The 27,143-nt window shown below is 30.0% G+C and overlaps 2 protein-coding genes across 4 annotated transcripts; one reads left to right on the top strand and one right to left on the bottom strand.

Annotated features, from left to right (window-relative positions):
- The first annotated feature begins 341 nt into the window (after positions 1-341).
- Positions 342-18,660, top strand: LOC113549991. Of its 2 annotated transcripts, none has more exons than XM_026951566.1 (21): positions 342-637; positions 695-1,014; positions 1,535-1,661; positions 2,206-2,366; positions 2,427-2,509; positions 2,615-2,762; positions 2,824-2,947; positions 3,019-3,167; positions 3,234-3,642; positions 3,758-3,912; positions 4,671-7,069; positions 8,130-8,368; positions 8,508-8,816; positions 8,903-9,113; positions 14,318-14,669; positions 14,750-14,859; positions 15,183-15,941; positions 16,097-16,195; positions 16,304-16,477; positions 17,121-17,231; positions 18,038-18,660. In XM_026951566.1, exons 3-21 carry the CDS (start codon positions 1,582-1,584, stop codon positions 18,113-18,115), a joined length of 6,150 nt encoding a protein of 2,049 aa, XP_026807367.1. In that variant the 5' UTR covers positions 342-637; positions 695-1,014; positions 1,535-1,581; the 3' UTR covers positions 18,116-18,660. The 2 variants fall into 2 exon arrangements, with proteins under 2 accessions (XP_026807367.1, XP_026807357.1); XM_026951556.1 differs by having other exon boundaries at positions 1,510-1,661.
- Positions 18,661-19,370: 710 nt separating this feature from the next.
- On the bottom strand, positions 19,371-23,999 carry LOC113548093 (zinc finger protein 611-like). 2 transcript variants are annotated; one of them, XM_026948764.1, is made up of 7 exons: positions 23,766-23,999; positions 21,487-21,653; positions 21,323-21,414; positions 21,031-21,236; positions 20,763-20,929; positions 20,279-20,539; positions 19,371-20,208 (listed from the first exon to the last, which is right to left on the bottom strand). In XM_026948764.1, the coding sequence occupies exons 2-7, from the start codon at positions 21,555-21,557 to the stop codon at positions 20,190-20,192; spliced, it is 816 nt and encodes a 271-aa protein (XP_026804565.1). In that variant the 5' UTR covers positions 21,558-21,653; positions 23,766-23,999; the 3' UTR covers positions 19,371-20,189. The 2 variants fall into 2 exon arrangements, with proteins under 2 accessions (XP_026804565.1, XP_026804564.1); XM_026948763.1 differs by lacking the exon at positions 23,766-23,999 and adding an exon at positions 22,730-23,140 and having other exon boundaries at positions 19,372-20,208.
- Between the last annotated feature and the right edge of the window lie 3,144 nt (positions 24,000-27,143).

Here is a 27,143-nt window from a genome sequence, read left to right as displayed (position 1 = left end):
AACAACACTACCGTCCCCTCTACAATGTCGTACCATGCGGCAGGCGGCTGTACGATTTTCGTGTTTACACTCGTCGTTGGGCGCCAAATCTGGCAACGCAGCCCGTTGCCGCGCTGCCGTTCCGTTGCGGCGGCGGACAACACAAAAACGTTTTTATCACAATAATAATAATATATTATACGTATATATATATACATAAATCCGGTGGCGCGTGCGGGTGCGCGCGAGTTTTCTACTTCTGTGCGCGCACGCGCCCTGCGACGAGTTGGTGTACGTGCCAGGTGTGTGTGTGTGTGTGCATGTGTACGGGTGTGTGCGTGTGTGCGCGCTCGAGTCGTGTTTTTGTTGCGGAGTCGTCGTCGCGGAGGATCAGCAGCGTTGTCGTCGTCACTCGTCTGCAGTCGCCGTGTGGTGTGTGGCAGAACGTTATTTTGGGGAAAAAAAATTATTTACATTCACACGCGCGTCACCCGCATTAGTCAGTAGTTCTCGCCGCGTTATGCGAAAACCGACTATTAGTAAATAATTATCTAATCTATTAATTTGTACGATACTCAGATACACACACACACACACACACACACATTACTTACAAGATAAACAAATCGTTAAACGTCTATTCGAAAATACGCTCGTGGTAAAGATTGTCAGGTTGTACGAAATTAAATGTGATATTTATGTAACAATATTGTAGGCAGGTAGAGGCGATATAATAATATTTCGATTGCATCGGACTCGGACCGCTGTTGTTAGGATAAGAAGAAGAAGAAGAAGAAGAAGAACAATAACCGAGAGTAAATAGACGAGATACACTCGTGTACGGGGGACACGAAACACGATGCGCGTTTACCACTACCATAGCAATTGCAACAGCGGTACCAGCACGTCTAGCAGCAGCATAAGCAGCACGGCGGTGGTCGCATCGGACGCCTCCCGGACCGTCGTCGTCGTTGTCGCTGCCGCTGCCGCCGACGACGCCGCCGCACGTTCGTCCGAATCGCACTAACCCCAGAGGTATAAATATAAATTATTATGATTCTACTACATCGCCGCATACGATGTATTCAATTATTACATTATAGTTTATGATATACCGTGCGCGCGATGTTCGGTCGCCTCGCGTTGTGTACGTCGACGTGTGGTCGAGTGCTCTCTGCGCAGGGCTCGAGATCGTGGAGCACCGCACGTGGACGGAACGACGGCTTGTGGGGGTCTTCAAATTCTCAACAACAAATCACTAAATAAATCGCACGCATCGCGAATTAGCTTATCTACTCGACTATTAAAGCTTTATACTGTATCCTAGTGGCAGTTCATTAGAGACTTAAGTGATTTTTCACTATACATTTTTGTTTGGTTATCCTTCTTTTTTTTTTTAGCAATTTGTAATCCTAGTCCAGTGATTGTAGTAGTAGATAGGGCAGTTCTCGTTGAGGGGAAACAATATACTAATTATATATTTATATTATATACTTGTAAAACTATATAAGTATTTATTTGCTAATCTAGCACCCTGTCACAATTGCTTGCTTAGTTAAATGACCATGCTGGACGACTAGGTATTAATCCTATCGCAGTATCATGTCTTCGAATGGGTCGGATGCAAAGAAACGCAAACTGCTGAACAATGAAGAAGCTATTCTTGAGTCTAGTACTAAAAAGTATGTAGCTCATTATATTATTTGTTTTATGTAGCTTCTGAAATCAAATGTTTTACTGATTGTGCATGTTTGATTCAATCTGTATTATAATTCAATATTATGTATCATTTTATCACGAAAAATTATATTATTTATTTAAATACTGTGTTTAAATGATATGCTGTAGAATAATACTATTATCAAATAAATTTGTTTTTACATGGACTATTAAAAAATGTTTATAAGTTATAACTTATCACTAACATTAATTGAATGTTCTTTATTTTTAATACCATCTATAATTATTTTCTTACTAGATAATATGTGTCTTAAAAAATACAAAAGATATTTTTCCTATACATTGATTTTATTTATAATATAAAATTTTAAAGTATATACAATTTTTTTTTATACAATAGTCATGATTTTCTAAATAGCTGTAGCACTAGTGTGCTATTGAACACTTTTATGTTCACTTTTACTTATATCAATTAAATATTTTGATAGTTCATTAAATAATTAAGTTATTCCAAATCTTATAACAAAACTGTATGAAATATTGTAGAATCAAGGTACAAGCACAGCGTAAATTTGCCCAAAATGCTGTGATACCCACCAGCACTGCACAAAAACCTATTCAGACTCCAGTAGTGCCTAATAATGTGACAAAACCACCAATTAAGAGGCCAAATACTGAAGACTTCCTTACCTTCCTTTGTTTTAGAGGTAATTTAATTGTATTTAAAATTTTTATTTTTACAACTTATTATTGATTATTCTGACTAGGTACAAGTTTATTACCTCCACGACTAGATTTCTTCAATAAACCTCAACGCTCTCTATCGGCACAAGAGATTGCTGCTGGAAAAGTATTTAAATTATAAATTGTCTATTAAGCTATTATCTATCTATCTATTATGATTATTCATAGCATGTAATTATGTACTAACTTTAAATTTGTTTTAAATTTATAGAAAAGAAGAAAAAGCACTCCTATACTGCCAGTAACTAATGCAAATAATCCATATAGTGTAAATAGTGTAAATAATGAATCAATTGAACGAAAAAACATTAGTCAGTTATCACAGACCAAATTTCCATTATCTAAACTAGGACAGAAAGGTAAAGTGTACATCATTTTTATAGTCTTAAACATTTTTACACAGCTAACTTTGTTATTTAGTTATGGGTCGAAAGTTGGTAAGATCCAGTTCAAGATATACTGTTAGACAAGAAGCTCTCACATTACGTCAATTAGCTCTTCGTCATGTTCCAAAATTAAAAAAATCCACCTCAAAAGTTGTTAAGTAAGAACATTTTTCCATTGATAAATTATTTAATATGTATTAAACTGATTGTTTTGCCTTATTGTATTTAGACCTTTAGTAAAAGAAAATAAAAAAAAAACTGAGAAAAATGGAAAACAAGTATCATTAGACGGTAAGCAAATACAAAAGTTGAAAGGCCGTATAACTCGATCAAATTCTTTACCAAGTATATTTTGTCCTGCTGTAAATCAACTTCGAGGTAAATAATTTGATTAATGTACTGTTGTTCATATAACTTACTTCATAAAATATTTAAATATTTTAGATGATAAAGGGAAATGGTGTAAAGGGAGTTCTAGTAAACCTTCTTCAAAAGCATCTGATGACTCAAAAGATGTTGAAGAAGAAAGACCATCGAGAAAAAAGACTGCATCAAACAATTTAGATCATAGAAGTAATAGTCTGGGTAACATGAAACGAAAGACTAGTATTGTTAAATGTAAAGTGGCAAATAAAAATAACAGAAAAACTAGAAGTTTAGCGAGTAAATCTAAGAGCAGCGACCGAGATAATTATGTTGTTCCTGATAAGAAGGGTGATAAGAATTTGAAGACTGTATCCAAGAGTAACAAAGCAAACAGTTTAATTGAAACAAAACCAACAATAGACGTGAAAAGAAGGACATCTTCAGTGGATAATATGAAAACAACTCGTGAGAGTAAAGACATACTTAAGTATGTCTGATGTGTTATAGTTTATAAGAAATATTTAAAAAATATTTTTTATTCACATTTTTAATAAAAAAAAAAAAAATTGTTTATATTTTATTTTTAATGATTATTGTTATAGTTCAACCCGTTCAAGGCCCCCTAGGAGAACTAAAGAAGCTGCTACTTTATTTATGGAAATGTTACGAAAAGATATGCGGTGCCCTGATGAGCAAGAAGAAGATGATACATCATCTGTTGAGAGTTTTCCTGATCTTCCCAATACACGAATAAATGGTAAATTATTATATTTATCCTGTTTCTAATTAAATTTACTTTTATCTTGTTCAACTTTCTTTAAAGTGATAATTTTATAACTTTGATAAATTGTCATGATTATATCATGACCATCTATCATAGGTTAGGCATCTTTGTTTTGCTATTAATTTAAGTGTGATAAATGAGAATACATAAAATATGATTCTAAACTAAAGAAGCTACAATTTTACATGATGTCATCCTAGCGTGAATAGTTGATTATATTTTTATTTTTTTTATTAATTCACACTTATGTACAATTTAAGTACATATAAAAATTAGTATATCAATATGTTGTTATAAACTTATAAATATAATAATCATTCTATTTTATAATTTAAATATATTATTCTTATTAAAAATATCATTACTTAATTCCATTAACTAAAATTATTCAATATTATGAAAAAAGTTCCTTTATTTATTAACTAGGTTCAATTTCATAAATTAAACATATTGAGATAAAAATAATAAGTTTGTTAGTTCTTGATAGTTAATCTGTAGATAAAGATTTTGAAATTTTACTTCTATATTTCAATAGAAACACAAAGAATATGTTTTGTGCCTATTTATCTGTATGCAAACATTATATTTAATAGTCAATTATATGTTACTTGGATATAATATAGTTAATTATAAGGGTTTTTTCATATGTATTCAGTTCATACTGCTTGCAATAATGTTATAAATCAAAATTCTTAAAAATATTATTGCAATTAAAATTATATATTTTTCAGAACAACGCGAACGTGAGTTGAAAGTGTTTTCCAAGCAAAACAAAATGGAAAAACATCAAGAAGAACATAAATTATCTGAAAAAAGAGATGATAAATCATTGTCTGAAAGTAAAAAGACAAAATTAATTGACAAGAAGAAAGTAGAAAAGTTGAAAAAAAAGTTTGAAGAGAATAATACTCTGGAAAAGAAAAAGACAAAAGAAGTTATAGAGTCGATTAACTTTACTGAAAACAGTGGAGCTGTGTCATTTAAAAGGAATCTGAGGCCTCGACGCTCTTCTACCATGTTAGATGATTATATTATGACTGATTCGGATGAGGACGATATGAAATGTAAATCCGTTGTTGAGGTGACAAAATGCGAAGCTCCTAAATTGTCGAATAAAGTGACAATTATGGCAGGAAACTCAAAATCTCAAAAGTGTAAGCTAGGTACTGACGAATCTGTTAAAAAAAATCTTAAAATTAATAAGACTGACTTAAAACCGAAAAAAGATTTGAATAAAGATTCTGAAGTTAAAAAAAGTCTTTCTGAAACTAAGTCAAAAAGTATTTTATTAAAACGTGACAAAGAGCTAGAAATCAAGAATAATAAAAATGGTACCGTCGATAAAAAAAATGAAAAATCGTCAAAAAATAAGACTGAAATTTTAATAATTACTAAAGAACCAAAAACTACCGGCAGTGGTTCAAAAAATGCCGGAAAAAAAGTGCCACCTCCTAAGCAGCAGTCAACAAAAAATGAAAACGCTTTGAACAAGAAAAAATCCAATTTAGATCTGTACAATAATAATGATAAAAAAAAACGATCTACATCATCGTCTTCGGTGACGTCTTCGTCGTCTTCCATGTTTAGCGGTATTACTAGTCAAACGAAAGAAGAGCTTTTGGAACGTATGGCCGAAAATTTTGATGCCACATCTACCGCTTGCGAGGGTGCCGATAAAGCAATGCTGTCAAACATAGCGGAAAGCATCAACAGCGCAACTATGAAAAAAAATGCACAAAGCAATGCGAAGGAAAAACGTGTAGATAGCAGTATGGTAGAAAAAAATATGCAGAGTGGTAGTATTGTTGCGGAAAAAAAAGTAGCCAACGAAGTGAATTCAGTAAAGAATAAACAAGAGTTAGAAAAAGTTTCAAAAACGGAAAACTTAGTTGCAGTTCCAAAAGAAGAAAATATCATCGTGACCACCGAAAAAGTAGAAAACGTGGTTATGGTTGTCGACAAGGTAGAGAAAACGGAGTCTGTGGTAGTGCCATTGAATAAAGTAGAAAAAGTAGAAAACATGGTGTTCCAGACCATAGCTAAAGACCTATTCTTGGGGCAGCAAAAAGAGATCAAGATCACCATACCCGAATACTTCTCCGGTAAAAACTTCCAGTTGGACAACAGGTTTAAACAAGACGATGGGCTTTCAGTGTTATCTGAAATTTGTAGCGCCCTGCCCAGATTTAATGAACCTTTCGTGTCTAGTAGTCAGTTGTTAAACAAGATGCCAACAGCCAGTGACAGCAGTTTTGTGAAGTATGTTCCGCCAACCATCAGTGAAGACGAAAAGCCTCCGGTGCCAACATTGACGCCGCCGTCGTTTGAAAGCCGCACCGTCAAAATCGTAAATTTGGCGCGCGGCAGCAGCTCGTCCGGGACAAACGACAAAAATGATTTGGCTGCGTCTTGGAAACGGGCGTTCAAAAACGTCAAATTGCCGAAAAATGGAATCGCCTCTGCCGCCGTTTCGGTCGGTAACAACTTGATTGCTTGGACGAAAAAGAAACAAAACGACAATCAAACCCCACCATCAAAGACATACGCTGATGGTATAGATGTTGGCACAAAAGATATAGTTTCTAATAGTAATTTGATGAAAAACACTCTCCAATCATCATCACTGATGAATGGTACTACGGAAAAGAAATCTGAACCTTCATATAAATGCCAAAAGACTTGTTGCGGTGAAACAAAATCCATGGAAATTTTGGACGGCAAAAGGACGATGTCAACAACAGCCACCAACAATGCGTCCTATCTGGCCAAGACGACCATACTAAACAGTACGAAGTACGATTTGAAATTTGAAAAACGTTCATCATCGGCTACAACAGCGACTACTGCAGCGCCCATCACCGTCGAAAAACAACAACAAATCCGCAAAGACATCGTAGGTGACGTTTCGTCTTCGGACGATCAGAGTCCGGAGAAGAAGATATTCCACCAACGGCGGCTGTCTACCACCCAGTCGTGTAGCGGAAATAGTTCCGACGCATTTTCACCCGATAACGAGACGAGTGTTTATGCTTTCCAGCCCGATTTGCCGGTTGCCAGCACTCCTTTTCGTCGGAACAAACCACAATCACCTGCCAAGTCCAGGACGGTTTCACCCAACACGTCAATCGCTGTAAGTATAAAATACTAGTAAAAATAAAACCCGAATACGTTTTGTTGTATAGAAGATGTTAAATATACATCTTCATAGATTAGTTGTGTAATATATGTATTAAATTTTAATTCAATGATAAATCATGTATACAATTAAAAACGATTCTGAGCGGAGACAGATCGTCAGGTTATGTATTTCATAGGATATTTTATTATATATTTATGTTGCTACTAGAGTGATTTAGTTGGTCATACTATTTTTTACTAAAATAATTTGTATAATAATCATATTATTTAATTTATTAATACTAATTCTTATATTCACTTATAAGTCAATACTAAAATGTACCGTTAAAAAATGGTGTGATCTATAGGTTTATGGCGCATGTAAATGGTTTAAAACTAATCTAAATATTTTGAACAGATAATTAATAATAATAATAATATACATAAAAGCGAAGTTTCTAACCCCCATGAAAATTATTTTTTGAATTTCAACCAAATAAATAAAATGTTTTTTTTTTCGTGTATATTTAGGTTTATTCAATTGTATCAAAAACTAAATTAGGAATGTCTAAAAAAATTATTACTTATTATTTGCTATAAGAATTTGCGACAAATCTTATTACATTTTCAGTTTTTCACTCACAAAAATTTACTTTTTATAAATCAAAAAAGTTGAGAATTTCTAGTATCTATATTTTATATATAAAAAAGCCTATTTTTTTTTTATTATTTTAAGTTAATGCCAGTAAGAATATTTAATAAAAATTTGGCGAGTTAATACTTTTGCATTACAAAAAAAATCCTATTTTTTTTCTTGTTTATCCCGATTATTTAAAAATAAATCCTATCGACCTTTCTAAAGTACCACATAGATGCAGTTTACTATAAGAAACCACCTTTGAAGTTGTAGGTTTGAACAATCTATATTCTATAAAACGTGTACAAAAAATAATAGGCACTTAAATAATAAAAAGCATATTATAAAATCAATACATTAATTTCCTCGCTCAGAATTTTTAATAAATGTGGTGGTAGGAAAGTAAAAGTTAAAATTATTTACCATTTTGTTATAGGTGAGTATTGAAAATGATTCTATGGAAGAAAAATCCCATCAGTCCACCGTATCATCAACGACAACGGATGTTGATAGCGAGGAAGGACGGCTTTTTTACATTCCATTACCGGCCGGTGTTCGGGCACAGCCGATGATTCAAGGCGTCACGGTAAAGCTGGGTACAGAAGGACCACAGAAAAAATTGGTGATGAGCGCTAAGCTAGTAACCAAACCTCCTGCTTCTACGATACCAGTCAGGTGTGTAGAGAGCTATGCAGAAATCGTCCATAAAAAATATATTTTAATTAGTTATGCTTAATTATTATTGTCAATAACCCTATTCCAAATTGTATTATTATTAGTTGTTAGTTATAATCTTTAATTTATCTGCACACAGTTCCATATCGCCAAAACCTGAGCGGAAAATCAAACCGCTGTGCACGACCAAAATTACCAACAGCACTACCCCCGTTGGCACCGTGCAACCAACTACTAGAACTGTTCAGCCCCCTAAATGTACCCCCTCAACTTCAAAACAAGCGTTACCATTACTGCCACAGCCGCAAATGCCGGAAACGAAAGACGATAAGAAACGGTTACAACAAATCACTACAACTACTAATTCTACTACTACTGCCATTACTTCTGCTAAGGAATCGAAAAAATCGTCATCCGTATCCGTCACTAACAACAAGAAACAAAAAAAGTAGGTCAAATTAGGGGGGTGCATAGTTATAATTTTATATGTATTGTATAAATATACTAGTGTGCTAATCTGTTTTAAATTTCAAGGACTGAAAAACAAGTTAACAATAAGAGGAAGTCCAGCGAAAAAGTAGCTTTGAAGAAGAAATCGTCTAAAGAATATTCCGACATGTTGGATGCGCCGACGTTTTATCCTTCCGAAGAAGACTTTAAGGATCCTTTAGAATATTTTGAAATAATCAAACCCGTTGCTCAAAAATACGGCATATGCAGAGTCGTGCCGCCACCTAGTTTTAAGGTCAGTATATATACCTATTATTTAATATAATATAATGCTCTATTGCTGTTTCAACGTAAATGTATACTCGTACTTAGGCAAAAACATTTAAAAGTTTATATGTTATAGATTTATATTAATTGGAATAATTTAATTTAAAAATGATGTCTATTTATCTCTCTGCCATCACGATTTTATAAGAAACATGAAAACAAATAGGTAGTAAGTAAGTACATTATAATGCAGTACGCATAGCGTCGAGGGGTCACTGTTGTGGATATGTAAAATTTAAATTCAATGATACATCATTGTATGTAAAAACCAGTGGCATATATTGGGCTAAATTGTTAGGGTTGCAATCAGTTTCTAGGTTGGACAGACTTTGCCCTCCACACCCCCCTAAAATATTTTATTTTATTCTAGATTTAACATTTAACAAGTACATAAATTCAACAAAACTATTTTAACCTTAAACATATATTATATCTATTGGTAATTGGGATATATTATGAATATACGCCATAAATAGGGTGTATAATTACTTACTGTCAATAAAATAAAATTTTGACTTTAAGTTAAGGTAGTGTTTAACAAAATATCGTTAAGAGGATGTTAAAGCACTGTTTGTTTTCTTTCTCTATCCCATGCGGAGCATAGACAAAACGCATTTACGCAGTCTGAGTAGAACTCGCTCAATTTTGGTTCTAGAGTAAGTATACCTATAATAAAATTAAATTTTGATAATATTTCTGTGTACAAGACGATGAGTTTTTTCCATTATTCCCAATACAACATTAATTATATAGTTTAGAAATAGCTATAAATTACAACATTTTTAAATAACCTTTAACTCTTCAAAATTTTAATTTTTTTGTTGAAAAACTCATCGTCTTGTACTCAGAAATATTGTTAAAATTAAATTTTATAATAGGTATATTAACTCTAAAAACCAAAATCGAGCGAGTTCTACTGAGACTGCGTAAATGCGTTTTTTCTATGTTGCGCGTGGGATAGAGAGAGTAAACAAACAATGCGCTGACAACCTCTGAAATAGATAAATGATATTAAATTAATCATAAACTATATTGATCTTTTTCTTGTAGAATGGAGGTTTTCTTCAAAAAGGCTAACATTTTTCTCAACATTTGTATTAATATTTTTCTAATAATCAGTTACAACAATTAATACCGAAATATTAAAAAAATATTTACAAAAATAAATTTAATTTGCTCAATAATATAATATTACCTTAATAATTAATATAAAAGTTAAATTACAGATCAAAAATAAACTGTTTTATTCATCAAAATTATAGTTTTAATATAATATTAGACTCGAGTCGGCCGATCACTATAAATATACATATTGGTATAATAATAGAAAATGATTAATAACAAAACTATAAATAAATGTAAAAAGGATATAATATAATAATTGCAGTGCTTCAAAACAAAGTTAAACATTGGTTCTCAAAATATAAATTAGTTAGTTTATTATTATATTGATATTTAAATTTTATGAAAACTGAAATCGTGATTTTTTGGAGTCGCAAAAAGATACTCTTGCGACCATATGATATTTTCAGGGGTTGCTAGTGCGATCACCAGTTTACACCACTGGTAAAAACGATTCTGAGCAGAGACAGTTTGTATAGGTCTATTATATTAGTATATTACCAAATATATTTCATGTTTTTTTTTTGAGGTATAAGTCATTTATTTACTTCAGTATTATGGTAGTCGGAAGATTAATATATTTTTTCCAAAAATTGCATTTATTATATTATTAGTAATTACTATTTAACTATAATACATACGTATTTATACCAAATGATTTTATTGTTATTAACTATTGAGTTAAATAGGTTTATAATATAAATAAAATTATATTTTATAATAAACAAAAATTGTTATACGTATAGGAAAATTCATATTAATATAATGTACGTCCAAATTTTTAAATCTCTATAAAAAATAATTTTGTTTGTATATTTTATAAATATTTTAGTTCCAGTACTTATCAAATATTTATAAGGATTATCTAATAAATAAAAATTTCGTATCACAATTGGCAATGTATGTCGCCAAACTCCTTCGAAACGGCTTGACCAATTTTGATGAAATTCATCAATTCAGTAGGTCTGAGAGAGTGGTGTAAAATATTTTTCATACTTCTAGGTGCCCCTAAAAGGTAGCTCTCCACAAATATTTTTTAATATTTAAGAGACGTTATACTCGTATGTGTTGTCTCTGTCTTACTAATGTAGATCATAGAAAATTTTCGTTCAGCAGAACAATTTTGTGATGTTAGCTTTAATATTAGAGTCAATTTACCTATTATCAAACTTAAAGGTAATAATATTATCTAGGGAATCTCATAGTGCTTTTATTGATATTTTAATTTTTAAGCGATTTACGAGCATTTTAAAGATCTACATTAGTAATAGAGAGACTATACATGCGGATATAACGTCCTCTTAACGTGTAAACAGTCGTGGTGCGAACTAAGTAAAAATAAAATAGCTGTACGACGGTGTGTATAGAAGCAGGAGTTGCCCATTTAAACCGTGTAAAATACAGGTGAATTTGTTATACAACATAACTAATTTTCTAATGCATCAATTAACTCCTAGTTAACACCAAAAAATCAGAAATATTGTGTAGAACGTGCTTTTGTAAAAATCATCAAAATCGTACGTTTAGAAATTAAGTTATACATGAAAAAGTGCGACATTTTTAATGGAAATTTATATTAAATTCAGAATCACGCTAGCCGTCGTCGTCGCATCGGCCGGTTCCCCCACTCGATTTCGTGTATGCTCTCGAGGCCTAGGTGGGAGAAAATATTATGACAACTGCCGTCGTTTGTAGCTTTCGTGTATTGGTGTATTTTATTTTAGCGTATTCTCTTATTGTTTGTTCTGTACTTCTGTTCGCACATCGCGTATTCGCGTAATTCCTCGCCAAGTAAATAAATTATTGAAACAAAATACGTTTACTTAAATTCAATATACTTAGCATTAATTCATGATATCAAATCTTTATCACTATAAAGATAGCTAAAGATGCTATCTAAGATGCTTAAAGATCTAATATTTTTTTTTTTACTTAGCCATTTTTACACGAAGTTTACGAAGGTTTTTGTTGTGATGTATTTATATTATTATTGTTTTTATTATTTATAATCCCAATTACATCGTTTGTAACATTAAATCTAGGTAATATTAAAAATAAATAGATACCTACTAATATGAAGAAAATACTTAAGAAGACGCTATACCCGCATGTGTTGTCTCTGTCTTATACACGCGTAACATAGTTAAAAACTGTTTTGCGCGTGACTACTTTACTCCCTCGATTTTTAATCAAAACAACCAAAATTATAAATCCCATTGAGAAGAACTTTATCTGTGTCGTAGCGTTTTAATTTTTTTTAATAACATGAATGCAATTAAAGTTATCGGTTTGAGAACTTAAGGTTTTTTTCATTTAATTATTAAAAAGTATTGGTTACCACTATCAAAAAAATTAAAACACTACAACACAGGTAAAGTTCTTCTCAATTCATTTTAAAATGTTGGTAATTTTGATATAAATATCGAGGGAATAAAGTTGTCCCGCGCAAAACAGTTTTTAACTATGTTACGCGTGTATAAGACAGTGACAACTCATACGGGTATAGCGTCCTCTTAACTAATATATTTAAAAACTTGGTGTTCTCGATGCATTCTGAAACTACTCAACCGATTTTGATGAAATTATGATCAATGTGTGTAATTTTATCTCCGTCATATGATAGTTTTTATCTTGGTTAATGACCTCTTTATTATGTTTAGGGCTGTGCGATTATTTAATCAATTATTCGAATAATAGATTATTTTTAACGAATTATACATAATCGGTTAATCGATTGAAACAGTGCAACTCTAGGCGGGACAGTTATGTAAGATTGATGTCAGAGATATCATCTATACACCAAATTAGAAAACCAAAAATAGTTTTTATCCTTACTGACTAAATGTCTGCATTGTTAGCATTATAGGCAACCAAACTTATACACGGGTGCATTTTGTACGGGCGAACAAGTGCACGGGGAGTCGGGGAAAGCTAGTTATATTATATTTTCAAACCTTAGCTATAAAAATTAAAGATTTGTATGCATCTTTTACTTCAAAATACTTGTAGTTTGTAGTTTTCGTGATTTTGAGACATTTTGTAAAAATTTTAACTTCAAATGCATATAATATAAATTGTACCGTATTGCCGTTGTATTTAAAATAACTTTAATCAATTATAATAGAATATTATAACAGCATATTACGTGTTATCTTGTATACTTTTAAGAATTTTGACCCATCGAATATTTTTTTATTGACTTATAGAAAAAAAAACCGAAAAAATATCAAAAATTTCTCATCCTAATATAGTATTTTGAAAATTATATCATGTATTGAAAATAATAATTTAAGCTTTTTGTGAACATTTTAAGTATTTACGATTATTAATTTTTGAATTACAACAAAATATAAATATCGTTTGGGAAGTAGTTATTAATTTATTATACGGATTACGGGTGAATATCCGAAGTCGTTAAAATTATACTTAAACGATCATAAAAAATTAATTTTACTTTCTGGTAGAAATTTGTTTGAATATAAATTGCAAAACGTATAAAAAACCTTGTATTACATTTTAAAATTTAAATTGGAAACAGAACATTTTGACGAATTTTTTTAAAATTAAAAATTATAATGCTTATAAAAAAATATTGTAACTATAAATTTTCAAGCATTTTTACCCGTTCAAACAATTTTAATTGACATTTATCAATAAAAAAAAAAAATTCGATAAACTGGTTCAAGATGTAAATTCCCACTTTTCCTTAATTTGTTTTTTTTTGTTTTTCACAATTATAAAAAAAGTACTGGGAATTTTAATTTTGACCTCTTCAAAGTACAAACTACTATATAATAAATTTGCTATCTAAAATCACTTTCAAAGTTGATAATTGAAGCATTTTATTGATTACTTAACGGGTACACAGACACAAAAAAACCATTGTAAAATCAATATATTCATCGCTCTTTAATCTAAAATAAATAAATATATATATTTTTTAGTTTAAATAACAACCTAAAGTGATTAAATGTTATAATTATTATCATTACGAATATTTTGCTGCTGTAATAATTATACTAAATCGATAAAAAAAAATGTTTTACACAGCCGGAATGTAAAGTCAGCGACGACATGCGTTTCACTGCATACAACCAATATGTGCATAAGATGATGAACCGTTGGGGCCCAAACGTCCGCGAAATGATAGCCATGAAAAAGTATCTGGAAACACAGTCAATTGTCTTGTCCAACCCTCCGCTAATTGGTGGCATGGAACTGGATTTACCTAAGCTGTACCACACGGTACAGGAGCTTGGTGGACTTAAAGAAGTGATCGAGCTGGATAAGTGGTGTCGTGTTGCCGACTTGATGAAGATCCCGAAAAGTGCTCAAGACCGTGTCACTAAACTCGACGATATTTACTGCAAATATCTATTGCCTTACGACACACTCTCACACGGTAAATTTATAATCAAGATTCACCCAAAATGACTGGTTGATTGTATTTTCTAAAACAAGGGTTTTATTCAATTTTCTTAGATGAGCGTCAAAAATTGATCGCAGAGGTGGATAAAGAGTGGAAACAGATTTGCAAAAAAGGCGATACTGATGACGAGCTGTATGAAGACGTCAACGATTGTATAGCAAAGGTATAATAAACTTATTAGATATAAGTAAACTTTGAAAATCACAGAGTTCTGTACCCCCCCCCCCCACACACACACCAGCTATTTTTGTGTCATTTTTAATTCTGTTTTATTATTTATCTTTCTCTTCTACTTTCCTCTCGCTTTCTTTTCTTTTTACATTCATTTTCATAGTTACCCATAGTATCTACGAAACACCCTTATAATCTAAACTATTTTAAACCACAATAATTTGAAATACAATACGAAATAATATTCATGATTAACATATAATATATGTTTAAATTATTTTTATAATTTTTTTGGTTCATTATTCTTGTTTAAAGGGTCGAAGTATCGCATTAAGCGCTTATTACCGGGTTGCGCGCAACACTATCGCCATGTGGTTTAAAGAACAGCAGCAACAACAACCATCGGGCGGCCACTCGTCGTCTACGTCAGCAGGAACGGCGGCGGTGGTCCGGGCTGAAGACGTTGAGTCACTTTACTGGAAAAATGTGCAGGACAGGAAGAACCACATTTGCGTACTGTCCGGGTCAATCGATTCTGGCGCAGAGGGCTACGGATTCCCGACAACCAAGACAGCCACTTTCACTAAACACCCGTGGAATCTCAAGGTTCTCACCAACAATCCGGTGTCTGTGCTCAAGTCCCTGGGCCCAGTGATGGGCATGACCGTACCCACCATACACATGGGCATGGTATTTTCGGCATGCTGTTGGTACAAGGACCCACATGGACTACCATGGATTGAGTACCTGCATACTGGCGCTGACAAAGTGTGGTATGGTGTGCCGTCTAATCAAAGTGACCGGTTTCGGGCAGCCATGAAGCGTCTGCTGCCACGGGCTGTAGCAGAAGGCCAGAACCATCACTCATGGCTAGCTGCAGACAGTGGTATGGTGCCACCCAGTCGTTTGCTGGAGCATGGTGTCACCCTTACCCGAACCGTGCAAAATCCAGGCCAGTTCCTCATTGTCATGCCGCGCGCTTATACGTGCAATGTGTCCACTGGTTATGTTATATCTGAGAGCGTGTACTTCACACAGCCTGGTTGGCTTGACGGTGCCGAGAAGATTTTCCAGGTAACGTTTTGTTTATTTTGCCGCCAATACATTTTTGTGATTTAAATCATATTCAGAAACAATCGTACAAAGTCGATTTGATCACTGATAATAATAATAATATTTGCTCCAATTGCTGGAACCAAACTTAACTGATTGATATTCTATGGTTTCAGGACTTGCAGAAAAATTGTGAACCGGCCGCCTTTTCGTTTGAAAAGCTTCTGATAAACATGTCCACAGATTCACGTACACCTCAAAACATATTAAAACAAGTAAGTCAAGTTTTGTACAGGACAATATTAAATTATTAATGGTTTCATGTTATGACCTAGTGTTATAATAAGTTTTTGTTTTTAACTTTTTGTTTTTGTGTCTAACAGCTGCTAAATATGTTGAGCAATATGAGAGACTGTGAAGTGGCGCTTCGAAGTCAGCTGGTAGAGGATTTAGGCCTAAAGGCTTCCGAACGCATACGGCCCACAACATCTAAATCAAACGAGAATAACGATGATTATGAGTGTGATGTGTGTCATTCAATTCTTTACATATCAATGGTAATATAAACCGCAATATTATTATTATTATCATACATACAACTAAATATTTTTATATTTTCTAAAACTATGAATATATTTTTGTTTATTACAAATGTTAATTTTGATGATAATATACAATTATATTCATATTAAAAATAGTAAATAACTTTTCTAATTATTTTTTGAAATGTTTTACGTTTATAGTCATACTGAATAAAGCAATTTTAGATAATTTATATTTAATATTATCAAAATACTTAGACATTGTTCATTATACTTCAAAGTTATACCCAAAAATCCTTACTTGACTCCCTATTTTGGCCAATAAATTGAACTATAACAGCGATTTTTAAACTGTAGTCCATAGCCACTTGGGGGGTCAGCAATACTCATATCAAAGATTTACCTGAGTCAATTCTTGTATAAAACAATATTAAATTATCTATGGTTCCGGTTTAAATACATAACATGAGATATTTAGTAACAAAGAAAGGTAGAAAAGGAGGAAGAGTTTGCGATTTCTAAAAATCTTTCATTGAGGGTCCATGTTTTACATAAGAACTACTGAACTATAAAAAAATAGTTATCAGAAAAAATCAAGTTTATATTATAAGTTTCTTATAGCTAATTATTAAAAATGCATATTTGTTTGTTTGTATAGGTGAACAATTCACATGAAGACTGTGATTATTGTCTGAGACATGGCATTGAGATTTTATCGAAAAAACACAACCAACTCAAGTATTGCAAGTTTCTATATACCTTTGACGAGGTAAGGAACAATTGCGAAACCTTTCTTTCTAAAGATTTTGATAATTTCATAAAACCTTATAACACACTTTAAAATAATCACTTTTTTATATAACTTAGCAAGAATCTAAAAAAAAGAAAGAAGTTATTTTAATTTTTTTCATGTTATTATATTTTGTGTGGTATTTATAAATTATTAAATTATAAATATTATAAAATGTATATACACAGAGTATAACAGGACTATTTAACAAATATAGTAACATTTGTAATGGAAGTTTGTCATTAGTCTTGTTACACCTTATATATCTTATTATATCACTTAAAACAACTATAGCTTATATAATCAATACGATCAAAAAACAAATATTTTAGGAATATATTGTTAATCATATTGTGTTTAGTATTGCTCATTTTCATTAACAAAATCAAATTACTTATTATATATTTTATAACAAAAATAGTTATATATGTCAGTATAACATATAAGTAACATAATATAACAGTAATGCTAATCTGTGAGTTTGCCTATTAATCCATTGAGTTGGGTGGTTGAAATGCATAAGTGAACAGCATTAAGAAAACAAATATAATATGATTATAATATTTATAGTATTATCTATACACTATTGCAAAATTTGTTTATCAATATATGGTCCATATTGGTGGGTAGTAATATAGTATTATAGATAGGATTTAGCTCACAAAATAAACTTTTTGAAAATTTATCACTTCTGTAGCATGATGAATTTTAATATAAGTAAAATAAGAAAAATACATTGCACTACTTCATTTTAAATATGATATGTTTTTAATTTTTTTTTTCAGACTGATTTGGATATGATATTAGTGAAACTTCGCGAAAGGATTGATTCAAAAAAGAAGAAGACATCTACTAAAAGTTGATGATGCAATTGGACTATACTTATGTATATTTGAAATAACAAGCAAATTAAAAAAATAATACAAACATTAATTGAATAAAACTAAAATATCTCATAGCTCTTTTTCTAATGACATTTTATCAAATTATGTCACCATTGAGTGTGTTCGATCATATTATTATACTCTTCCTAGAGAGTAAATTTCAAGACTTAATTTTTATTTTTTTATTTTCTCATATGTTCCAACATTTTGTGATTTAATTTTTTTTATTATTATTATTTATTATTACAATATTATTTTAATTTTTTACATTTGTACAAAAATTGTGTTCATATGGTCTCAGAAATTTGTTAATTATCAGTTTAGCAAATTTTTGTACTTAATAGATTTAATAATAGTATTTTATCAAACTTATGTGTTGTGTGCTCGAATAGTTTTATTTGTGTACAATTGTGTTGCAAAAGAAATGTTGACTGGTTACTCTTAAAAATCAATTATGTCTGAAGAGTCTAGTAAAAAACAAAAAAAAATAATAATAAATGCAATTAGTATTATTAAAAATTAAACCGTTTGTCTTATCATCCTTAGTTAAATTACAATTTTCTCCATTAAAGAATCTCACTTCAAAAGTCTTCAATTTTACTTCTCTTCTCTCATATTCTGATGTCTTAAATTTTGTCTTCCTTTATTTATACAAAGACTTCTTTCTTATTAGCTAAAAGATTTATTGACATTTTTTCCAATTCTATACCTACATCTACTGATATCCATCATTCTGATTACTTTTTCTTAAATGTTATTAAACCTAATTGAAGAGTGTATCATCTTTATGCTGTGTAAAACCAGTATGTATATTTTTCAATAATTATAACTAAGGACTGGATTTTTATGTTTTTATATATTACTGAAAGTATGCACCTTTAATTGGATAAGTGTTCTCAACTACTCATTTTCCTATGATCTGACATATAAAATTTTTTTTAGGGTATACAAAATAAATTTCTAGGTTTTAGAATATTTTGTACAAATAATATATTTTAGGAATATATTGCTGTGTTAGATCCACATATAATCCGATTTCTAGTTATAACAGTGCAATAAAATAATGATAACATTTATCATACCTACTCTTTTTTTAAATTTACAAAAAATGCATGCAATTCTTTATTAAATAACCAAGTTTTTAGAAACATTTATTTTATAATTAATAATTATTTAGCCTATTATTGATTTATTTTCTCTAAAATCACTTAGGTAACTAATGCATTATTGATAATTTTCATTTATTTAATTATGCTCAAGTACTAGTCTCCACGCGTCATCTATGATCTACATGCATATGGCTCTTTTTTATTGGTATGTAGGTAGTATACAAACACAATTTCGGCAATTAAATATACATTGTTCAAGTTTAGAACTGTACTACAATTTATCATCAACGATCAGATGATACCTGTCTGACATCTTGCCAAGTCTACAATCTGTATGCTTGCTGTGTAATGAAATTAGCTGCAAAGTAAATCTTAAATAGAGTACAGTATAATAATAACAACAAAAAAAATGTTTAGGTGCACATAAGAAATAAAGTTTGTACTTAATGTAATATATTGTGAACACAATTTAGAATAATAATAACAGATTCAACTTAAACAATAGAAGAGTAAAAATAATGCAAATAGGGTAAAATATGCATTGAGAATTAAAGAAATCTATTTTTAAAATTCCAATACTGTAAAATCACAAACAAATAATTTTTGGTGGTATCATACTTTTGAAACTAACATCGATCTCAAAGTAGTAAGCTAGTAACTACTTATGGTTAAGATTAGATTATATGAAATTATATAATATAATTTATAGTAAAATAATGAGGATAGAAATATAAAAATATATTTGTATTTATACCTAAATTTTGTTAAAAATAAAATACAAACAATGAAAACAATAAGAATAATAATATGTTATAAAAGCATTAACAAATTTACAAAAATATAAAATTATTAATCCTGATGTTTTGGATTAGTAAATTATTAACGGTAAGCTCATGTCTGATGTGGAAATTATAACAATGGATGTATGCAACCATATTCTGATGTTATTTTCCATTAATAAATCTAAAAATAAAATAATAACTTATACAAGTGTCTAGCATTTTTGTGATGGGTTCTAGCAAAGAATACTGACTTGTGGTAAGAAAAATCATCCAGGGAATGAATTTTGCGTACATGTTTGGTTAAATTGCTCTGGCTGTTGGATGAATGGTTGCAGAATGGACAACAATAAGGTTTAAAACGAGAATGTATGACTGTATGTCTCTTAAGCAGCGTTAGTGTCTTAAATGATTTGTCACAAACTTGACACGGGTGAACTGGTTCATTATGTACAGTGTTCTGGTGCGTTATCAACCGACTTTTAATAGCAAACATTGAACCGCATTCTTCACACCTATAATAAATAAATATAAAAAAATATTGCATATTACTTCATAAATAAAATTCAATCATTGAGTAGATGTATAATAGAATAGTTGTAAATACATTTATTTTTTTTTTAAAAGATTCGATAAGTGTAATAAAACAATTTTTAATGTGTTTTAAGGTCTTTGTTGATACTTATTTTGATTAGACAAATTTGTATTCATAAATAAGTTGGTTATTGAAATACGTACATGTAAGATTTAACTTTATTGTGAGTGTATGAATGTATATTCAAATCGTGTTTTGAAGCACTCACATGGTAACAAATTGAGCAAACATATTTTGTTCCTATGTCATCACTATGTTTCAATTTTTTGTGACGTTTTAATGAATCATATAAAAACGTTGTATACGTACACTATATAACAAACAAACAGATTATTATTAATTAGTAATAGATTAGATATTTTATTATAAATATGAAAGGTAAATGTATGAAATGAATAATTTAAACAATACCAATGTACACGAATATTGTTGTTTTTTAGTGTGACTGGCATTTACATGCCTTTCTAAGTTGTATTTATCAAAAAATTTTCGTTCACAATAGCTACAAAAATAATCGCATACACCCATGTGACGTTTTAGATGTTTTTTCAAATCAGATTTTCTAGGCGTTTGGTATTTGCAATCTGCGCATTTGTAGATATTTTGTCTTTTTACAGCTATATTAGATTAACATAATATAAAAATATAATATAGAACAAAAGTTAAAGTGAGATAAAGTATAACATGATATATATTATCTTACATGGTGATTTACTTTCACTACACAAAGCTTTAAAGTTATCAAACGCCTTGCAATTTGATTTTCTTTTAGTAAATTCTACTTCTTTACAGATTCTAAAAAAAATAAATAATAAATAACGAAGACAAAAAAAATACATCACGGATCATAAAAATATACTTGCATACGTTTTATTAAAGTCGTTTTCAGACTGTATCACTTCTTGAATGGTAGATTCGCTGTCATTGATTTTACACATAAATTCCTGTAGAACTACAAAAATTTTTTCGAGTGTTGATTTTTTTAATAATGTTGTGGTTTGAACACATAAGATATTTTCAAAAGTCTGTTTACACTAAAATTTTTAAAAAAATACAAAATTATCATATAAAGTATACAAGTTTCAAGTGTCCTATATAATATTGTGTTTACAAATTTAAGACAAATGTTATCATTAATGTCAAGTAAATAATCCATAACAAATGTAATTTACTTCCAAAATAGTAAAGTAATGACAATGGTTATTAGTTATAATTCAGGTAATAAATTGTTAATTATATGATTGCATCTACAAACTTATTTATCTTTAATCAATATCCATTTACTAGATTCAACTTTTCTTTAAATGTTTCTATTGAACAAATACCTACAGAATACAAAATTTGTGACTTGGTCAAATCCTCAAACATCAACAAAATCCAAACCTTTCATTTGAAATGTCTCATAAACTTACTAAAGCAACCTTTTATGTCTCAAATCACACTCTTCACAAAGACTTCTTTATTCCAACTGTACAAAATGTAAGCAAAATCAATATCTTATATTGATCTCGTATCTCTTATACCATCATGATCCGTTCACCATTGAACTATTTGTTCTTACCATCCCAAGCGGCTAATGAAAGTTAACTGAATTGGAAACAATGTTACCTATTTGAATTAATATAACCACATTCAATTAAGTTCAATGAACAAATTCTTCACACAAGACTAAATTACCACTTCACTTTTGCTTATTGTACAAAATTAATTTTCAGATTCTTAAATATATTCATTAAAAAATAAAATAGCTTATGAGTATAATACAACATTTAAACAAATTCAAAATTAAATGATTGGTTGTTAATTTTTCTATTTCAAAGTTTGAATAACTAATAATAATTAGATAGAAATAAAACTAGATTAGTTTTAAAAAAAAAAATTTATATGACTAAAAAGTAAAATTAGTTGGTCATAAACCAATAAAGGATAGAACAAACAACATATTAAGTAAGATACCATAAAAATGACAATGGTAATTATCTAAAATGTATTATTACATTAATTGAAAAAATGTGTTTTTAAAACTCAACATTTAAATTAAAAAATATCTTTGTTAATTATAAAATCCACAAGATCTGAAAAATTAGGGAAAAAAATTATTCATATTTACTTGTAAGACCGAATCTTCTAACACTTGTGAATCATAACTATCATCACTGTACGTAGCCATTTGAGTAATCGTCAATTGAAATATGTTTTTATTTGCCACACTAGAAATACTCAATAAAAATGAGATCAAAAAGGCAGTGGCGTGGATATAGTATCAAATTCTAGTAAAATTAATTTCCACGAATTTATAAGAATAAAAAAATATAAGAAATTATGTCCATGCAAAATTGTACATCGACAGGACATGCTCAGACAAACCAGTTAAACAGTAGGTAATAAGTATAAATAGTATTACACTAGATAGAACACTAAATGTAATATAAAAAACAACTTTCATAAAAAAAATGAAGTCATTGTTCGTTTTATTATTGGGGGGATCACAGAATACAATATAGATATGATAATATATATTTATATACATAAATATTTTCGTGCATTTAATGATGCATTTCCAGCACGAGTTCACTGGCTTTTTATCTCAGACACAACAACAGTTATTTGATAACTGCACGCATTATCAGTAGACAGGTATATTATCATTGATATCGATACAAACCACGACTAAAGAGTAAAGACTTCAACCATAAAAATTAAAAACTAAGTTTATAGACTAGCTTACAAACTTTATACTTTACAATTTTTACATGGTCGAAGGCTAAATACACTACCTATCTTTATAGTATCTATGACCGTGATACAAACATTACAAACCCTTAGATCATTCATAATATTTATTTACTAATTGTCTAATTATTAATATACTAGCAGGAGCTTAGAGCCACAGAAAAATATGCTAGTACCACTATAGTAATATCGCAGAACATAATAATATAACTCACAGATTTATAAGTAATATAATTATATAAATCTATTGTTCTGTGGTATACTCGTATACTGGTACATCTAAGTACAAATCATGAACTAAAATTAACTAAGATGTTCATGGTACAAACCATAGTTCATGTGTTACTCTATGCCACGGGGCACGGACTAAGATATCTTAACTAAATATGTTTAATGCTATATTAAATACCTACGTTTTGTATTGTGAGATCGGTTATATATACACGTCAATACGTCAAACAGACAACAGCATTCAGCAGGGCTCATTGTCCATTATCGATGGTGCAAATCACTCAAATCCCAATATTATGTTTAGGTTGAATTCTGAACAAAAAGTCCTATTTACAAATTGATGACAGTCAGGAAATACAAACTATTTAATTAACAAAATAATTAATTTACTGTTTTTATGTGATTAATAACTTTGGTAATAAACAAGTAAATTATTATTATTTTATTTTTATGCTTGTTATCTTGCAAGCTTATCTTTAAGTTATTTGTAATATAATATATTGTCTGACGTCTGTAAGTATCACTTATGAATTAAAATATACCTCAATTATATATATTAATTCGTGATATCACATAATTGTTGAGTCGTAATGATTTTAATACTGAAAGCAGTGAAAGCTAATAATAATAATAATAATAAAAAAAAACTAATAAATATTAAATAAAAATAGCCTAAATAAGCCACTTAAATATATAATATAATATATATATATCTACTAAACTACCTAGATTTGCATTGTATTTGTATTTTGACTTTATATTTTTATAACCTTTTATATAGAACAATAATATTTATGAACGACATTGACGTACTTACATAATACATATATATTTGTGTGCAATTAATAATGATAGGTATAAGAAATAATTATTAATTATTAAAATATAGTATTGTTTTAAAAATTAAAATATGTATTAAAATTTTTCAACAAAATCCTATTCGAAAATATGTTTGGATATTTTTTTTGACAGTAAAAAAATAGTCATTTAACTGACTTTTTGACTAATTAATGATCACTCTCTTCACCCATTACTATTTATGTTAGTGTTAGACTACGACTTGTCCATTTTTTTAAAACATTGTCGGCATCTTATAATTGCTGTAGACTGTAGTCTAAAATTAAATTCACATTAGTATTAAATAATTATGATTGTATTATAATTTATATTTTATAATATTATACAGCGTTATTGGTTGATAATAAATTAATACTTGGGTGTCAGAAAAAGATAATATAGCTATAACCATTGATTGTAGAATAGAATATTATCTATACCGACTATAATTTTATTGCTTTGAGTGTACATATATTGATGAGACAAAGATGGATTGATATTTGGTTTAAAAAATATTATGCATCACGTATTACTAATCGTATATGTACTCAAGTATACGACACAAATCAAAGTATATTGTGTAATGCACACAAACCAAGATTAATTCATACTTCCATAGATATAAACAATGACGTATTGCGTTATTGATGTTTCCTATACATTTTAAAATAATTTAAGCTTTCAAAAATGATTTTTTCATAAAGTAGGAAACCAAACTTGAACTTAGGACGCTTAGGTCGTAGTATTTTCATTTGTTCTGATTATCTGAGTACGTTTTTAGAAATTTGGTACCAATGAGTGGTAGGCTATTTTCATAGATAATCTTTATATAATATAAATAATATTTAATACGTTTATATTGCTCTATTATTCTGCTTGTGTCATCTTATAGACAATGATGTATTCGTAATTTATAACTTAAAGATAAATATATTAAATAAATAAATAAATAAATGTAAATGTTACTCTAAGCTAATATGTAATTGAAGCCAAAAGAAACATTTTTATTTATATGGTTTATAATGCGTTAAGCCGGGGTTCATAACTACATTGTCTGTCGCGTCGTGTCCTAAATAGTAAATTGAGCTCGGACCAACTCATGATGGAATGTAGATAATGGTTTCTGTGACCCGGCTTTTGTTTTGCCAATACTATTGATTATAGAATAGACACACTAATACTGTGGAGTATGGATCATGGATGGATCCTATCTCGTCTATGTAAACAAATTAAAGCACAATAAGCACATATTACTATTATCGACGAGTATCTCATTGTAATGAGCAGGGCTCGGGACTTAAAGCATTTGCTTATTTTTATGGATTGACTTAAAATGTGGCAGAGTGCTATGAAAGTGTATGTCATGTTAAAACACGTTCAATTATGAAATTTGAGTGCTTTTTTCGATTTTTTTAAAAATTTGCTTATTTCCAGTTTTTCTAATTATTTTTGCTTTTAACCAGTTTTTCTACTTTTTATGGTTTTTTCAGAAAATTTCTCGGAAAATCTATTAACAATAAGGCAAAATGTCTCGAAAGTAAAGTTTGATTTTTTTATAATATAAAGATTTATTTATTTATTTTTAAGTTTTTAGTTAGAAAGTTTTCCTAATCATTTTGTTGCAATATTTTTTGTAGCCTTAAATTATATTATTTTTAGCACAGTTACAAAATGTCTAGTACCTACTTTACCATGTAAAGAGTTTTTTTTTTTTATTAAATATTTTTGCTCAAATTTAAGTTTTTTAAATGCTTATTTGAGTGCTTATAATGGTGTTTTTAAGCGCTTATTTTAAACATTTTATGCGCTATAAGTACCGAGCCCTGGTAATGAGTTATCTCCGCATGCGCAAGTATACTCGTTGCATATTTATTTGAGTTATAACTCATGAATTCTCAGGGAGAATGCAGTTATTATACAACGAGTATACACACGTATCAGTGAATGCGCAGTTTACATGAATAAATAGCAGCTAGTCTCAACAAGAGACTCGTGGCTTATGATATTAAGTGCTTTCGGTACATGGCTCATAGCTCCATCCATAGCACGGTCTTAGAAGACTGTGATTCATACTTCATAGTTCATTGTAGTCACGAATTCATGATATGATCTAAGGTTATACGGTATTGTATCGGTATATATATGATTATTTTAAATCGTTGCCGAGTTAGTAACCGTAGATTTATAGAAATAAGTCTTGTACACAGTAAATATCTGGTCTTGTGGGTTAATAATATTCTTAACAGTGTTATCGATACAATATAACCTCAAATAATAATTGTTTACCACAGACCTCGGTTGTGTCTTTAATAATATTGTTCTGTGATAATATGGAATAATATGGGCTAACGTAATGAGCTATAGAGATTAGATATTAGCGAATGACGGCCGACGGTATTTTGTAAACATAGTTCGTTTTTGACGCGTACAACACTTGGTACTATAGTCTTTGTAGTCTTGGCGTGGCCTTTAACGAGATCATAAATTAATAATTAATTGCACAATGTTTACGAATTATTTATTTTGTAATTAACAATTAACAGTACAATACAATTGATTTATCTTAATAAATTATTACTGTTACGAGTGAGATTCTAAGGATTTGTCGTCCGGATTGTTATTTGTCCGGTGAATCGTACTATTGGAGAACAGTTCGGCGCCAAACCGTTTCGTCTACATTGCGCAGGCTGCCTCTGTACCGCACCACAGGAACTAACGGGGCG

The sequence above is a fragment of the Rhopalosiphum maidis genome, chromosome 4 (assembly GCF_003676215.2).
Source record: "Rhopalosiphum maidis isolate BTI-1 chromosome 4, ASM367621v3, whole genome shotgun sequence".
Lineage (NCBI taxonomy): Eukaryota > Metazoa > Arthropoda > Insecta > Hemiptera > Aphididae > Rhopalosiphum > Rhopalosiphum maidis.
This window is presented reverse-complemented; position numbering and strand designations above follow the sequence as displayed.